This window comes from Ochotona princeps, chromosome 2 (genome assembly GCF_030435755.1).
Source record: "Ochotona princeps isolate mOchPri1 chromosome 2, mOchPri1.hap1, whole genome shotgun sequence".
Lineage (NCBI taxonomy): Eukaryota > Metazoa > Chordata > Mammalia > Lagomorpha > Ochotonidae > Ochotona > Ochotona princeps.
The window spans coordinates 96,723,909-96,742,054 of record NC_080833.1 but is presented as its reverse complement, the minus strand read 5'-3'; the positions used below and the strand labels follow the sequence as shown (position 1 = coordinate 96,742,054).

The following is an 18,146-nucleotide window of genomic DNA, read 5'->3' as shown; positions in this document are numbered from 1 at the left end:
GGGCGCCGGTTCTAATCCCAGCAGCTCCACTTCCCATCCAGCTCCCTGCTTGTGGCCTGGGAAAGCAGTTGAGGACGGCCCAATGCATTGGGACACTGCACCCGCGTGGGAGACCTGGAAGAGGTTCCAGGTTTCCGGCTTCGGATCGGCGCAGCACCGGCCACTGCGGCTCACTTGGGGAGTGAATCATCGGACGGAAGATCTTCCTCTCTGTCTCTCCTCCTCTCTGTATATCTGGCTGTAATAAAATGAATAAATCTTAAAAAAAAAAAAGATTTATTTTAATTTTTATTGGAAAGGCAGATATACAGAGAGGAGGAGACACAGAAAGGAAGATCTTCCGTCCATTGATTCACTCCCCAAGTGGTCACATCAGCCAGAGCTGAGCTGTTCTGAAACCAGGAGCTTCCTCTGAGTCTCCCATGCGGTGCAGGGTCCCAAGGCTTTGGGCTGTCCTAGACTGCTTTCCCAGGCCACAAGTAGGGAGCTGGATGGGAAGCAGGGCCGCTGGGATACGAATTGGTGCCTATATGGGTGTACAAGACAAGGACTTTAGCCACCAGGCTACCATGCTAGGCCCAGTGCTGGCTCCTGACTTTAACAAATATATATAATTTATTTGAAAGGCAGAGTTAACAGAGAAAGAGATTGCAAGCTAGTGAGAAGCTTGTACCTTGGTTCACCCACTGAATCAGCAGCACAGGCTTTACCAGGCCAAAGGCAGGAAGAGCCAGGAACTTCTGAGAGGTCTCATACTTAGGAGCCATGGGCCAAAGTACTTGGGTCATTTTCTGCTGCCTTACTTGGCACATTAACAGGGAGCTAGATTGGAAGTGGAGCAACCAGGACATGAATTGGCTGGGATTCCAACATTGTAGGCAATAGCTTAATTCACTGTGCCACAGACTGCACTGGGGCATCCCCCACCCTGCCCCAGCCACTTTACTTTTTCTTTTTTTAAATAGATTTATTTATTTTTATTGGAAAGGCAGATTTTAAAGAGAGAAGGAAAGACAGCTCTTCCATCCACTGGTTCACTATTTAAGTGGCCACAATGGCCAGAGCTGAGCTAATCTGAAATCAGGAACCAGGTGCTTCTTCCAGGTCTCCTGTGTCGGGGTGCAGGGTCCCAAGGCTTTGGGTCTCTCCTCTGCTGCTTTCCCAGGCCATAAGCACGTAGCAACAAGTGAAGTGGAGTAGCTGGAACACCAACTGATGCCCATATAGGATTCCAGCACTTGCAAGGGAGGATTAACCAATTGAGCCATCTTGCCAGGCCCCATTTTACTTTTGGGGCTTGCTTGCTTGCTTGCTTGCTTTTCTTTCTTTCTTTCATTCATTCTTTCTTTCATTTTTCAGGCAGATACAGATCTTCTATCTAGGAATTCACTTCTGACAGCTGCAATAGCAAGTACTGAGGAGGGTTGAAGCCAGGAGCCCAGAACTCTTTTATCTCCCTCATAGGTAGTAGGGATTCCGATACTTGAGCCATAACCATCTGCCTTCTGAAGTGTGCATTAGCAGGAAACTGGGATTGGAGGCAGAAAGTGCAGTGAAACACAGGCACACTGATAGGGTGTGTGGATTTATAAAGTGTGATCGTAACCATTGTGCCACTTGCTTTCCCATGATTTGCTAATTATTTCAAGATATATTAGCAAATACTTTTTTGTGGTTATGATCATCAGAATGACAAGGACTTAGTTATGAAACAGATACTATAACGAGAGCCTTGTATTCATTTTCTCATTCAATCCCTACAGTGACTCTGGCATAAACACTATCATTAATGACATTTTCTGATGAGAAAATTGACACTTAAAGAGGTTTTGAGTGTGACCAAAGCCTTCATAAGCACTGAATGAATATGGGGCATTAACCTCGGTCTGAGTCTGAAGCGACTTCTTTTAGCTTCAGTAGTTACATTCGTCTGTCTTTAGAATTCAGCTGTTTTGGGCTAATAGTAGTAGTAAATGTGGAGTGAGTATTTCTTACATTCCAAAACTATTCTAAGTTCTTAACATGTATTTTTCCATTTACTTTGCACACTGGCTTTATGAGGCAGTGCTGCTCTTTTCATTTTATCAGTAAGAAACAAGTTACAAAGATAATGACTTGGAAAAACTATGCTGCTTCATTTGTTAGTGGGAATGCAAAATGATACAGCCACTTTAAAAAAAGTTTAATTAGTTACTTGAAAATCAGAGTTAGGGGTGGCAGGACAGAAAGAGAGAGAGAGATTCATTGATTGCTTTCCATGTGCTGGTTCTCTCCCTGCTGGGGCTGGACTGTTCTTGTTCTGAAGCCAGGAGCTTCATGCATGTCTCCCACATGGGTGCAGGGGCCCAACCACTTGGGCCATTCTTCACTGCCTTCCCGGCACATTATCAGAGGACTGGCTTGAAAGTGGAGCAGCTGAGACTCAAACCAGCATTGTTGCAGGAGAAGGCTTAACGTGCTGCACCACAGTGGCAGCACCGGTGCAGCCACTTAGAAGACAGTCTGTCAGTTTAGTTGTATAGAGAATAGGAAAGTGATTATTTTGCCAGTTTTAGTAGGCTGACTGCATGTGTATTTTGGTATATGATCTATTTCATTGTAAGTAATATTTGCAGACGAAAGCTTTGTGTTTTTTAAAAAAAGACATTTTATGTATATGAAAGGAAGAATAATGAGAGAGGGAACAGGCAGATCTTCGATTCACTGGTTTACTCCCAAAATCATTGCAATGGCTGGGATTGTGCCAAGCTGTAGCCAGGAGCCAGGAACTTCATCTAGTTTTCCATATGGGTGCAGGGACCCAAACATTTGAGTTATCTTCCCTTACTTTCCCCAGGTGCATTAGTAGGGAGTGTATTGGAAGTGGAACAGCTTGGATTTCAACTGGCTCCATATGGAGTACTGGCAGTACAGGTGTGGCTTTAACCCATTGTGCCACAGTGCCAGCCTCCCTTTTCTTCTTAAATGCAAATATTTAAAGCACGATCAAAGTTCTGTTTATATGCTTTTGAAGTCTCTGCTTTGCAATTTAAAATATTTAAACATCTCGTAACTATTATGGTATCTGGTGATATGAACAGTTTTTATATAAAATAATGCAACTATTACAAATGTATTTATATACAAAAGGTAGTTCAAAATATCCATAGAAAATGGACATTAAAGATTTTTATTTTGGTGCAAAAAATTGAAGTCCTTTTGGTTTTTCATAGTATGCATTTTCTGTGAACTTTATGAACGCTTCTGTCTGGATTTCAGAACTTTTGTAATATAATAAACTTGCTTTTAAACTATTTTTCTTGCACTTTAAAAAATGTCCATTGTTTATACCAGATATTCTTTGTAATTTGTTGAATTTATTTTACTCAGATCTAGTATTAATATTACCTGAAGTATCTGTCTTAAAGTGAATTTCTTTAAGATTTTTTTTTTTATTGGAAAGGCAGATTTTAAGAGAGAAGGAAAGACAGAATGATTTTCCACCTACTGGTTTACTCCCCAAATGTCCACATTGGCCAGAATTGAGCCAATCTGGAGCAGGAGCCAGGAGCCAGCAGCTTCTACTGGGTCTTCCACATGGGTACAGGGCCCTGCCCAAGGCTTTGGACTATTTTCCACTGCCTCCCTAGGCCATAAGCAGGGAGCTGGATAAGAAGCAGAGAATCCAGGACTTGAATCAGCACCCATATGGGGTGTTGGCATTTGCAGGTGGAGGATTAACCAGTTGAACTATTGTGCCTGTCCCAAATGAATTAATCTTAAGATGAATTACTTGAATCATTCCAGAAGTAGAATTGTTTGGATCGATTTCATGCAAAACTAGACCAAACTTAACAATTAGAATTTTATTTGATATTTAATTCTAGAGTTCTTACAAAGTGTAATTTCTAATTAGAAATAAAAGACTGCATTCTATCTTGATCTTGCTAGTCCATGATGATGTTTTAGAGATTGAAAGTTTTTTTTGTTTTTTTTTTTTTTAAAGATTTATTCATTTTATTACAGCCAGATATACACAGAGGAGGAGAGACAGAGAGGAAGATCTTCCCTCCGATGATTCACTCCCCAAGTGAGCCGCAACGGGCCGATGCGCGCCCATCTGAAGCCGGGAACCAGGAACCTCTTCCAGGTCTCCCACGCGGGTGCAGGGTCCCAATGCATTGGGCCGTCCTCGACTGCTTTCCCAGGCCACAAGCAGGGAGCTGGATGGGAATCAGGGCTGCCAGGATTAGAACCGGCGCCCATATGGGATCCTGGCACATGCAAAAAAAGGACTTCAGCTGCTAGGCTACTGTGTCAGGCCCTATAATTTAAAACTTTCGGGCCCGGCGGCGTGGCCTAGCGGCTAAAGTCCTCGCCTTGAAAGCCCCGGGATCCCATATGGACGCCGGTTCTAATCCCGGCAGCTCCACTTCCCATCCAGCTCCCTGCTTGTGGCCTGGGAAAGCAGTCGAGGATGGATCAAGGTCTTGGGACCTTGCACTCATGTGGGAGACCCAGAGGAAGAAACTCCTGGCTCTTGGCTTTGGGGTTGGCTCAGCTCTGACTGTCACGGGCACTTGGGGAGTGAACCAGTGGATGGAAGATCTTCCTCTCTGTATATCTGCCTTTCCAATATAAATAAATCTTTTTAAAAAGTTTTAAATTGGGGCCCGGTGGCGTGGCCTAGCAGCTAAAGTCCTCGTCTTGAACGCGCCAGGATCCCATGTGGGTGCTGGTTCTAATCCCGGCAGCTCCACTTCCCATCCAGCTCCCTGCTTGTGGCCTGGGAAAGCAGTCGAGGACAGCCCAGAGCTTTGGGACCCTGCACCCACGTGGGAGACCTGGAAGAGGTTCCTGGTTCCTGGCTTCGGGTCGGCGCAGCACCGGCCGTTGTGGCTCACTTGGGGAGTGAATCATCGGACGGAAGATCTTCCTCTCTGTTTCTCCTCCTCTCTGTACATCTGGCTTTGCAATAAAAAAATAAATAAATCTTTTAAAAAAAGTTTTAAAATATAAGCGGTTTTTTTTTTTTTTTGGTGAGAAAGTAAATACAAATGAATGCTACTTCCCATAGATGCCTTGATATGTATTCTTAAATATCTTTCTATGTTACATAACCAAATTTATATCAAGCAGACTTCTTCTCTCTAGTCCTTTGCTTCAGTCTGGACTATTTTACCTTAGAGCTTCAGATGCATGGATAGCTTAGTATTTAGGACTGTCAGAGAGTACTTCCCAGCCATTTTGAGCTGTGTGCTTATCACTGTCTGGTACTCTCTTGTCCAACTAGACCATAGTGTTCAACAGAGTAGGCTTTATGTCTATCTTAGTGTGCATGCTTAATGTTTGAATGAATAGTAATATGAAAATAGATTCACAATATGTATGGATTAAGTTCTCTGGAAACAAAAGTAAGATGCACAGCCCTGGCGTTAGTGGCTTACAGTCTAGAGGAAAAGTAGACCATTAACAGAGGATGGTAGAGAAGTCTACTGTTGGGAGCCTGCGGCATGAGGGGCTGTCCAGGTTGGGGGGAGGGGAGGAGTTGTTAGAGAAGGTTTTTTAAGAGTGGCAGTGTTAAGTATTTGTAACCTTGTAATTGTTTTAATCTATAATGTAAGTGGACGGGGTAATATTTTATAGTATGCAACTACTAGCGTTTAGTCTTCTATTAGGCATTTATGGAATTCTAAGTTTTTGTTTTACATAGCAGTGATTGTGATATCTTTATCCATCTTTGAATATTTTCTTAGGTAACTTCCACTTGGAAGTAGAATTTCTAGGTCCTTTTAACAATTTTCAAGGCTTTTGATGCACACCTCTGAATTGCTGTCCATGGAAATTGTATCTCTTTTTACTTCCAGCAGCAGTATATGAAAATGACCAAAAATCCAAATATCCATGATAGGCAAGGATAGCATTTTAGGGCTTATTTTGCCTTTGCTTAATCCATGTGTATGAACTATAACAGTTTATAGACTGATAGCAAAATATGACTAGGTTCTTTAATATAAATTTACAGTGGTTACCAAGTGAATGATTCATATATTATGGCCTATGTGAATATCTTGGTTATTTCCTCTAGTTTTTATTGAAAATCATTTTTTTATGTGAGTCATCTACTTTTAAGCATAATTTTCTATCCAGAATGCTCTTGTATTAAGAATGATCTTTGGGTGGTGGGAATCCCAGTACCTATAAAACTCTATCACACTAATACAATGTAATTAATTTAAAAACATCCCTAAAAAAATTTCAAAAAAGAATGATCTTTTATACAGAATGATCTTGTATAAGATCTTTGTGTCATTCAGTTTCTAAAGATGCAAGTTTTAATGGCAAATTCTGAGAAATTAAAAATAGACTGTATAATTTAAGAACAAGAACCTTAAGAAGCTTGTATGTTGACCCTAGTCCTAGCAACTAACTTCTTTTTAATTATTGTGGCCAGAAACACCAGATGAAAATGGTAAAACCCAGAGAGCTGATGATTTTGTCTTGAAGAAAATAAAGAAGAAAAAGAAAAAGAAACACCGGGAAGACATGCGAGGAAGACGTCTTAAAATGTACAATAAGGAAGTACAAACAGTCTGTGCTGGCCTGACTCGCATCAGTAAGGAAATTCTCTCCCAAGGACAACTCGGTAGCACTTCAGGAGTTAATAAGGAGTCCTTCAGGTATCTGAAAGATGAACAGCTATGCCGGTTAAATTTGGGCATGCAAGAATATCGGGTACCCCAGGGAGTACAAACACCTTTTGTGACTCACCAGGAACATTCTATTCGTAGGAATTTTTTAAAAACAGGTACTAAATTTAGCAACTTTATTCATGAGGAACACCAGTCCAATGGTGGTGCTCTTGTCCTTCATGCTTACATGGATGAACTCTCATTTTTGTCTCCAATGGAGATGGAGAGATTTTCTGAGGAGTTTCTTGCTTTGACATTCAGCGAAAATGAGAAAAATGCTGCTTACTATGCTTTAGCAATAGTGCATGGAGCGGCCGCTTATCTCCCAGACTTCTTGGACTACTTTGCTTTTAATTTCCCCAACACTCCAGTGAAAATGGAAATTCTGGGCAAGAAAGATATTGAAACAACCACGATTTCAAATTTCCACACTCAGGTAAGGTTAAAATTGTTGTTTAATTGTTTAGTAAACACAGTATCTGAACAGTGTTGACCTCATTCTATTGCATAGTTCATACCAGCACACTGTGATTAAAATTCATGCTGCTAAAGATGCTGCAGATAGTTTGTGCATTTGTCCCATTGCAATCGCTCAGTTCTTTGGAGTGGGGTTTTATACATGTTATGCATCATTTGCAAGTCTCTATTGGCAGACCAGCTTGAAAACTAATAGTCTTTCATGAGTCAGGTAATGGTAGTATGGAAGATGTGGTTTAGATCTGGTAACCTCAAGGTAACTTTAAGACTTCAGTTTATTGTCATAATAAAAACATGTGAGGGTGTTGGCCTGCGTATTTACTGGGTTTTTGCTGTTCGTGTTTCTCTTCTTTCAGCAATTCGTTGGCAGATCTGTCCTAGAAATATGCCCCATTATGTTACATGGGAGTGTCCCTGGGAAGACTGCCATAAGCTGTGCTCCTTGTGCCTGTGCACTGTTGTAGGTAAAGATACTTCTGAAGCCTCGCTTGGGCAGCTAGGCTTAAGTCAGCAGGGAACCGTCTCCTTCCTAACCAGTATTTAACCAGACTTTTTTTTTTCATTGAAGTTGTGTTAGGGCATAAAAAGAGCATGATACTGTGTCCTAGTTTTTTTCTTGCTTGCTTTTCTCTTAAGGATTATGGTTACGGATGGTAGGCTGTAAGTTTCTGCTGTATATGTTATAAATTTTTAGTGGAGACTATTTCACTTTTTAGCAATTTATGACCATGTGTCCTGTTTTTCAGGTTATGTAGTAATTTGCTGCCATTCTTTTCCCTTAAGGTTTTTCCCCCCTTTTTTTAGGATAGACTGTTGCATAATAAGACTCTCAGCTGCTTACATTAGAGTGGTTTTATGCCACTTGGATTTATTTGAAATCTCTGACTTGAATCTTTTTAGCAAATCTTACCATCCTTGCCTCCAGTGAGGGGAGAAGCCAGTATAGATTTACGAGCTTCAGAATTTCTCTAATTGAAGTTCTCTCTGCAGTAGAGAGAGCAGGAGCAGCCAATCTGGAGAGGTCGCAAGATGGGCCTGCCCAAGACGATGGAACACGATGTGCAATAAAGGGCTTCGTCTTGGATTTTGGCCTTGTTACCACAATCAGGTACTGAAGTGCTGACTTTTGTAGTAAGATTTTCTTTTTTTCCTTTTCTTTTTTTAAAAAAAGGAGTTTTGCCTTTGGAAGGTTAAGGAGTCCTATTTTTATAAGTGCTGCAGAAGAAACAAAATGATTTTCCTTTAATTCCCCTGTGTCCCTAGTTAACAAGGAAAGATACTGCTGAGAGCAGAGGTAACATACCTTGTCACTTTTTTAGTTTAGAAAAATGCAGCAAATTTCTCTTCTGATTTGGCAGACCAGCAAGCGGATCTGAGAAATAAGCCAGAATTTGTTGGGAGAAACGTCCTGGTTTTGTAAGAGTCACATTTTAACTTTCATATTAGTAGATAAAGTTAGTATGTCAATAGACATACATCCTGAACAGTTTTTTAAAAAATAGTTTTTAAAATATCTTGAATATTCCCTGCTGATTTTTGTCCTCCAACTAATTCTTTAAATGGAGCTGAAATTTTAATGGCTGTACTAACAACTTACCTTGAGATTTACTTTGAGATTTCTAAATACCACTTTTAAAGAAGTCATCAGATTGTTATTAAACTAGGTGTTAAATGTGACAGTCACATAAAGATACCGAGGACTAGTGGACAAGTCTTATGGTCTGGTGGTCCTGGAATTTAATTTCAGTTTGGATTTTCAGCCTTGCATAGAAATGTGATATTGATGTAGGAGGTTAAATTAGCCCCATGAAACTTTAACTTAAATTTATACCTGTAAACTCTGGGGAAATGTTGGTATCTAAACTAACAGTTAGTTCATTTTTATTTATTACTTCATGGATTATGGAAATGCCTTCACGTTCACATATAAATATTTTAGAACAGTTGGGGGATAGATAAGCAATTTTGTCTCTGCCATTCATTGAAGAATGTGTTCATTATCCAAGGTCACATTGCTAGTAAGTAGAAGAGTGACGATGCAAGCCTAGGCACCTGAGCATTATCACATCATTTTGTTGTGCATGTTCCCAGCTTTAGTCATTGGAGAAGAGGTTAGTGCTGTCATGTATTGGTGGAATTAAACGATCTCCATTTAAAACAGTATACAAAAGGCTTTGTTTCTAATGTCTTTTAACAAATGCCTTTAGATTATTAGGAATTAAGTGAATGCCTGGTGTTATTTAGACGTTTTTGTCTTGTGAAGCCTTCTACAATTTGGTAGACCTAAATAAATTTTAAATTTAGAGTTTCAGTTATTAGAAGTTACTTATACTTTATTATGTACTGGGAAGTTCCTAAAAGACTCATTGGTGAGCTCTTTTTAGCAAGATAGATGAACAAACTAGCAGATCTAGTACAGTTTAAGGACTAGAGAGAGACGGCAGAAGTCTGGGAGGGATTACCTCACACTCAAGATTAGAAACGGCATTTTATTTTAAAGATTAAAAAAGTTTTTTTTTTAATTTTTATTACAAAGTCAGATATACAGAGAGGAGGAGAGACAGAAAGATCTTCTGTCCATTGATTCACTCCCCATGCAGCCATAATGGCCATAGCCGAAGCAACCCAAAGCCAGGAGCCAGGAGCCTCTTCTGGGTCTCCCATGTGGGTGCAGGGTCTCAAGGCTTTGGGCTGTCCTCGACTGATTTCCCAGGCCACAAACAGGAAACTGTATGGGAAGCAGGGCCGCCAGGATTAGACCCGGTGAGGATTTTAGCCGCTAGGCTACCATGCTGGTCCCAATTTTAATGATTATTTATTTTGAAAGTATTACAGTGAAAGAGAGAGAGTCTTCCATCACTGAGTCAGGTTCCTCCTCTGCTCCACCCCTGTCGAGTTGGCTACAGTGTCCAGTGTTGGGCCAGGCAGAGGCTAGGAGCCAGGAACCAGGAGCTTCATCCAAGTCTCCTATATGGGTGACAGGGGCCCAAACACTTGGAGCATCCTTAAATGTTTTTTCCCAGGCCACCAGTAGGGAACTAGATTGCAGAAACTGATAACTCATGAAGGATGATGCTGGAGCTGTAAAGAGGGAGGACAGGAAGATACACACACCACTACACCCTTTCCTTCACTGGTTCACTTCATAAATGGCTACAGTGCTGGGGCTGGACCACACCAAAGCCTGTAGGAGCCTGGAACTCTAGATCTTCCACATTGGTGACAGCACTCAGGCTGTTCTGCTGCTTTCCCAGATGTGTCAGCAGTGGTGCAAACCAGGACTTGAAATGACTCTCATAGTGGATGCTGGCATCAGAGACTTAACTTGCTGTGTTACAACACCAGCCCCTTCAGTAGAATCTTGAAGGCAGATTAATACATAACTTGATAAGGGTATTTTAAGCACAGGAGAAGTGCAGCCTATGCAAATTTGAGGCATGTGAGAATATTCTGTTTTCAGGGAGCAGCAAATATGCTATCATGTCTGCCTGTGGCTAATTGTTAAGGATTTCAGAGAGATAATTCAGAGAGAGAGGGAATTCACAGAGAGAAGGAAAATCAAAATTGTGAAGAGCTTACATGTTAAACTGCAAAAAATAATAATAAAATAAGTAAATAAAAATTAGTTTTTGTCCAAGTAGTAGGGAGTTACTAGTGAATATTACCAGGTAAGTATTGAGCAATTTATATTTGCCAATGTTGCATGGTACTATGGAGAATGTAATCAAGGGTAGAAATGAAATGAGAATGTACTGTACTAAACAAATCAGAAGTGATCCATGTCCAATCGATATTCTCTTATTTATTTTGAAAAGCTTGATTTACTTGTTTGTTTATTTGGAAGGCAGAGAGTGTGTGTGTACTATCAAGTAATGTTGTCTATGTGCATGTGCATGACTGCCTCAGCTGGGGCCGAGCAGAAACCAGGAAGTCCATATGAGTCTTCTGTGCTGGTGGTTGGAGCCCAAACACTTGAGAGAGTGCTTTTTCAAGTCTCATTAGCAACAAGATGGATCCAAAGCAGAGCAGTGGAACTTAAGTTGTATGCTGGTGTCAGAAGCAACGGCTTCATCCACTCTGCCACAATGCCTGCTCTCCAAACTGGTATTGACACTAAAATAAGAGGAAAAAATAAGACTGAGAGGTAGTTGGGTGATAGAGAGTAACTGGACTTGGTGAAGGACAAGAATACCATCTTTTTTTTTTTCTTGTTAAGATTTATTTTATTTTTTTATTGGTGAAGCAGATTTACAGAGAGAAAGCTCTTCCATTCACTGGCTCTCTCCCCGTGGCTGCAACGGCCAGAGCTGAGCTTACCCAAAGCCAGGAGCCAGGAGATTCTTCCAGGTCTCCCATGTGAGTGCAGGGTCCCAAAGCTTTGGGTCATCCTCAACTGCTTTTCCAGGCCACACACAGGGAGTTAGAAGGGAAATGGAGCAGCCAAGACAGAAACTGGCACCAGTATGGAATCCTGGCAGATGAATGATGAGGATTTAGCCACTAGGCTATCACGCCCGGCTCAAGGATAGTCTTAGGAATCGGTCTAGACAATGGGGCAGTGGTGGTGGTCAGGCAATACAGGCTTGGAAAAGCTGGTGTCTTGCAAGTGGAAGTTGTTGATGAGTTCAGTTTGTGGTTTTTGTTTGTTTAAGATTTGTTTATTATTTTGAAAGGCAGAAAGAGTAATGGGAGGAGAGAGATTTTCCATTGGCTGGTTCACTTTTCAAATAGTTGCAACAACTGGGCCTGGCTGAAACTAGGAGCTAGAAGCTCTATTCTAGTCTTCCAAATGGGGTCAGAGGCACAGACACTTTAGGCATAAGCCACTGCTTTCCCATGCACATTATCAGGAAACTGGATTGGAAGCAGCTGGGACTTGAACTGGTTGGCACTCTGATATGAAATGCTAGCATCACAGGCAGCAGCTTAACTAGCTGTACTACAGTGTGAGCCTTCAGTTTTATTGTTCCCAACTTTCATTTTCATTAATTTTTTTAAAATTTAATTTAATTTTAAATATCATTTACACAGTTGAGAAGAATGCAAGACCATGTGAGTCTCTGATTTGGGTGGAAAGGGTTGAGGTATGAGTGGTTTTGCTAGTCCTGAGACATTGTTGACGTCATTGCATCAGTATTGAGAGAACCTACCCAGGGTCCATTGACTCACCAGGTCTGCCCTAGTATATCCCCAGGCCCAGAAACACATTGCGAAACTTGGCCAGGAGAGTTGTCCAACCTGTTCTGCTTTCCACGTTCTGATGAGGCAGTTGACGTCCCTTACTGGCCTAGATGAGCTGTGTGCATCTGGGCGTGCTGTCCTCTGCACAGGCTTCGGCAACTGAGGATGCCCTGTCTGGACACAGGTACTCCAAGGTCACACTACATATATTGTGATTTTTCCTGTGATGGAGATTTGAGCCCAGTGGTCTGGAAGGAGGGAACCAGATTAGTCAAATGCTGGATCCCAAGTTTTCTAAATTTTAGGAACGATGGAGTGATTATTGTATCTTTATAAGAATCACATATGATATAGTGAAAGAGTGTTTAATTAGGAATTTGATTAGACACATTGCTAAGATCAGTGCTTTGTGAATTATGCCTGTTTAAATGTTATACATAATATCTTTTCCTTGAAACCTTTCTGCGTAAAGTGTGCTATACTTAAGAATCCGGCGCTGCCTAGGATCTTGCCACAGACTGACTCTCTCACCCTTGCCCAGATCTTCTCAATCAGAATCTGCATTTGCAAGTTCCTCTTGGTGCTTCATATCTAGTTGAAGGTTGGAGAGGTCCTACTCATGTCATCCAGCCAGAGGAAATAAAATGCAGGGGATGTTGTGTGCAAGAAAAATTGCGGTTTCTGTTACTTAAGTGTAAGGGCTATAGGATCCTTTTAACTTTTTTTTTTTAACATTCTAAAAACTCACATTCCTGTAGCCTTTTCAATTTTTAGCATTCTATAAAGGAAGTTTGTATCAGTTCACAAAAACTAAACTGATTCTTAACTTGATTAACTCAGCAGTTAATACAGGATAATGTGACTTTGAGTTTCTAATCTAAGAGAGACTACATCTGAACAAACACAGTTTGATGTCTTTGTAATTCTGTAGCATCATTCAGTTCTGAATACATTTTAAATTACTGGCTAAATACCAGTTTTGACCAAAAGGTCTGAGTGTTTGTGGAATAGTTAGGTCAGTTAATAAAGAAAACCTGAACACACCTACAAATGTTATTTCTCCCAAATAAAATACATGTGTCTGTTTGAACATGCATGCTTTAAGAATAAATTTATGGTATTTTAAAATTGGGCTTTGTATTTGTAATTACAACATTAACTACCTGAAAACTTATTTTAAAAAAATTTATTGGGACCAGTTGTGGCATAGCAGTAGGCTAAACTCCTCCCATAGCGCTGGTATCCTGTATGTTCTGGTCCCAGTAGGTCACTTCCAGTCTGGCTCCCTACTAGTGGCTTGGAAAGGTGGCAGAGGATGGCCGAAGGCCTTGGCCTCCTGCACCCACATGGGAGATCTGGAGGTAGCTTCTGGCTCCCAGCTTTGAACTAACCCAGTTCTGGCCATTTGCGCCATTTGTTCCATTTGGGGAGTGAATCAGCGATGGAAGATCTCTGTCTTTGTAATTTCTTTAATTTTAAGTTAAATTTTTAAAAACTGTTTATTTGAAACTCGGGGTTAGAAAGAGTAAGAAAGATCTGCTGTGTGCTTGTTTACTCCCTAAATGGCCAAAATGGCCAGAACTGGCCTAGATTGAAGCCAGGAGCCTCTTTCCTGTCTCCCATGTGAGTGGCAGCGACCCAAGTTCCTAGGCTGTGTTCTACGACTTTTCCCAGGCTGTTAGCAAGGAAGTGGAGCAGCACCCATATGGGATGCTGATGTAACAGGCAGCAACTTAAGTACTGTGCCACAACACTAGCCACCAAAGCTTTCCAATTATTTTGTTTTAAAGATTTATTTTTATTGGAAAGGCAGATTTATGGAGAGGGTGGGAGAGAGAGATGTCGATCCTCCATCCGCTGGTTCACTGCCTAAGTGGCCGCAGTGGCTAAAGCTGAACCAATTTGAAGCTAGGATTCCAAGGCTTTGGACCATCGGCTACTGCTTTCCCAGGCCATAAGCAGGGAACTAGGTGGGAAGTGGAGCAGCTGGGTCACGAACTGACACCCATATGGAATCCTAGCGCTTACAGGGGGAGGATTAGCAAATTGAGCCATCATGCTGGGCTGTTAAAAAAGGTTTTGAACTTCAAATTATGATTGCTCAGCAATGAGTATGCGGCCGTTGGCTTCTTCTGTATTATAACAATCTTATGGTGAGCAGTCAAGACACTTGGGGTAACTTCATCTCATTTTGAAGCCTGGGTTCTTGTACCATCTTCAGTCTTTAATGCGTACCTTGGAGGCAACAGGTGGTGGTCCAGATACCTGGTTGCCATGTGAAAGACTCAGGTGAAGTTCCTTGCACTTGATTTTGCCTGATCCAAGTCCAGTTTTTAGGGGCATTTTGGGGAGTGAACTAAAACATGGATTATTTCTGTGAAATAATCTTTAAAAATTTATGGCAGCAGATAAACTGAAAATTCAGGTTTTCTATTCATCTTTTGTGTTAGCAGGGCTTTAGTAAAGAAGAGAATCATCTTTAAGCCCTTGTTAGTAGACGATGAGAGGTGTATTTGATGTGGTTAAAAGCAAAATGTCTTCAACGACAAATTGTTTTTCCTCTTTATGGTATTATCCTATGAGTTAGAGCTTAGCAAAGTGTAATGTGCCTGTAATTTGTTAAAGAATCTTGGTTTCTGGGCTCCTGGCTTCAGACTGGAAGGCAGATATACAGAGAGGAGGAGACAGAGAGAGGAGGAGACAGAGAGAGGAAGATCTTCCATCCAATGATTAATTCCCCAAGTGGCTGCAATGGTCAGTGCTGAGCCAGTCTGAAGCCAGGAGCCAGGAACTTCCTCCAGGTCTCCCACGTGAGTGCAAGGTCCGAAGGCTTTGGGCCGTCCCTGAATGCTTTCCCAGGCCACAAGCAGGGAGCTGAATGGGAAGTGGGGCCGCCAGGACACAAACTGGCACCCACATGGGATGCTGGTGCGTGCAAGGCGAGGACTTTAACTGCTAGGCTACTGCACCGGGCCCCAAAATAAAATCTTTAAAATTTTTTTTTTAATTTTGGTTTTTGATTTGGAAGGTCTGTGTGTGGCTTTATAGACTACATTTGTAACGAACTCCCAGGTAGTGTTGAAGTATAGGTCTCAAAATATGTATGAATTACAAATTAAAACAGTCAAAACAATGAAGTTAAAAGGGAGTTGTTTTAAATATCACTCTTTGAAACACTTCGTATTAACTGGTTGAAAGTGGATACATGGGGCCCGGTGGCGTGGCCTAGCGGCTAAAGTCCTCGCCTTGAAAGCCCCGGGATCCCATATGGGCGCCGGTTCTAATCCCAGCAGCTCCACTTCCCATCCAGCTCCCTGCTTGTGGCCTGGGAAGGCAGTTGAGGACGGCCCAATGCATTGGGACCCTGCACCCGCGTGGGAGACCCGGAAGAGGTTCCAGGTTCCCGGCATCGGATCAGCGCGCATCGGCCCGTTGCGGCTCACTTGGGGAGTGAATCATCGGACGGAAGATCTTCCTCTCTGTCTCTCCTCCTCTGTGTATATCTGGCTGTAATAAAATTAATAAATCTTTTAAAAAAAAGTGGATACATGAAGGAGGGCACATGATAAATGTGCTGAGAAGAGGGGGAGATGGGTAAATATGCAATAAAAATTTTCACTTATGTAGAAGGCAGACACAGAGAGCCCCATCTGTCTATTCACTCCTCAAGTCCATCAGGGCTTGTGGTTGGGCCTGAGTAGGGACCGCGTCAGGAGCTGGAAACTCAGACCAAATCTCCCAAGTGAATGGCACCACCCAAACAGCCAGGCCATCACCTACTGTCTCGCAGGGTCTGCAGTGACAGGGAAACAGATTGGGAGCCTGAACTTGGATAGGAAGCCAGGTCCTCCTGCACTGGTGTGAGCCTAGACCGCATGCTTGGCCCCAGTCCCATTTATTTTACATTTGGCTGGCGTGTGAGGGGAAGAGAGAGAATGAGCACTCATAAGCACTAGCTTACTCTCTGAATACCTACAGGCCCCACCACCACCCAGCCCGCTCTTGCTTCCCAGGGTCCACAGGAGCAGGGCTGGGAGCAGGAGCCAGTGCTGAGAACTGATCAGAGCTATTCCTACATGGAAGCCACTGACTTAACCTCCAAGCCACACAGCCACTCAGGTTGCATATCTCAAGTTCTCTTTCCAGAAAAAGATCATACCTTTTAGCCTTTAGTTAGCAGTGTGTTTTACAAATGTTGACTTTAGTTACTCTTTTAAATGGTTGTGTTCTGTAAGCTTGTATGCAAAAGTCTGCTGTTTTGGGAAAAAAAATGTTATTTCTTTATTGCATGTTGGGACAAAGCCTTAAATGGTTTTATTATGTGCTTTTAGATCTTTGATTAATATAATTAGCTTTTTGCAATGAACTGATACGTTTAATAAAAGTAGAATGTGTATATTGATGCATGGTTTGGAAAATAAGCCCTTAAGGAATTGCATAAATCAGTGTGTTATGTGAAAGGAGAAATAAACATTTTAAGGAGCTGGCTTTATAAAATGTAACTACATCAGTTTAAGTGGTAGATTTGATTTCTTTTTTTATCATTCTAAGTACAGCTTATAATGAATTCACTTTGACCCATTCATGCTGTTTCTTGTCACTGCATGGTTATTGCAGGAAGTGGCAGGAAGGTAGCTACCCAATCCACTAAGCAGAGGAGATGCCTCTTAAATGATCTCTGGCCTGCTGCCTAAGTGACTTGACTATGGTGGAAAACTGTAAATCTTATAAAGTTGACTGGGTCCTTCTGCTGGAATGAGAAAGTTAAACTTGTATTCAACAAGGATGCCCAGGCAGCATGCAATTATAATTCACTACAGTATAAAGATAAAAACAGCATGAATATTTTTATGCTTTCTGCACATATTCTGCAGATTGTTCTGCAGGCTCAGCCTTGTTTTTGAGGAATTTATTGAGACATATAATTATATTGATACATATAATGCCAGTTTGTGCATTTTAACCACTATATTTCGTCTCTTGTGTGACTTCAGCAATATTTATTCTCCTATTCTTGAATACTTGGATTGTTTATAGTTTTGTGATTGTGTTAAAGTAAATGTTTGTATAAATGTTAATCCGCATGTGTGTCCTTCAATTTCTATTTGTTTTTTCTTCTGTTCTGGGATTCCATGACTACTGTTTGGATTTGATGATTCACATAAGACTTCATGTTTCTGAAGAGTCATGTTTAGTTGGTAGTTTAGATGTGAAATTCTAGGTTGGATGTGGTTTTGATTTATGAAGGGATTACTCCCATGTCTCTGAACTTCCCCTGTTGCTCTTGAGAAATGGAGTTAGTTGTGATTCCTGATCCTTTCTGGTTGTCCCTGTTTTTATCTTGAATGCTTTCAAACCTCTTTACCGTAATATTTCTTAATACTATGAAATTTTTAGGTAGGGTTTTTTTTCTCTTTTGGGGGGTAGGTGTTTTTAAAGGAAATATTTCACACCTATCAAGAGGTAGAAATAATAATGAACAGGGTTGGGTGTATGACAGAATGTTTAAGCCACTGCTGTAGCACACCTAGCTTCCCCTATGGCATTGCCTGGGTTTGAGGACCAGTTCTGCTCTTCTTATTCCAGCTTTCTTTTCATGCTACACACTTGAATTCATCAAGATCCTTGGCTTCTTACCAGAACTGTTAAAAGCACTTGAGCAGAATCTTGGAGCATGCTCCACATTGGGGACCATGGGATGACATTGGGCCACTGTTTCCCGTCCCCCGGTACTGAGGTGGTTGGGAGGCTGGGTGCGGAATCTCCCCTTATCTACTCAATTTCCCCCTATCCTCGACCCTTCTCATCCTAATCAAC

General features: G+C 41.5%; 1 protein-coding gene across 2 annotated transcripts in view; it reads left to right on the top strand.

Annotated features, from left to right (window-relative positions):
- RSBN1 (round spermatid basic protein 1) overlaps positions 1 to 18,146 on the top strand; it is a 53,223-nt gene that overhangs the window by 8,915 nt on the left and 26,162 nt on the right. For both annotated transcript variants that reach the window (XM_058660070.1, XM_004581906.2), the window contains exon 2: positions 6,434 to 7,107. In XM_058660070.1, the coding sequence (XP_058516053.1) occupies positions 6,434 to 7,107 (674 nt within the window). The remainder of the gene's footprint in view (positions 1 to 6,433; positions 7,108 to 18,146) is intronic.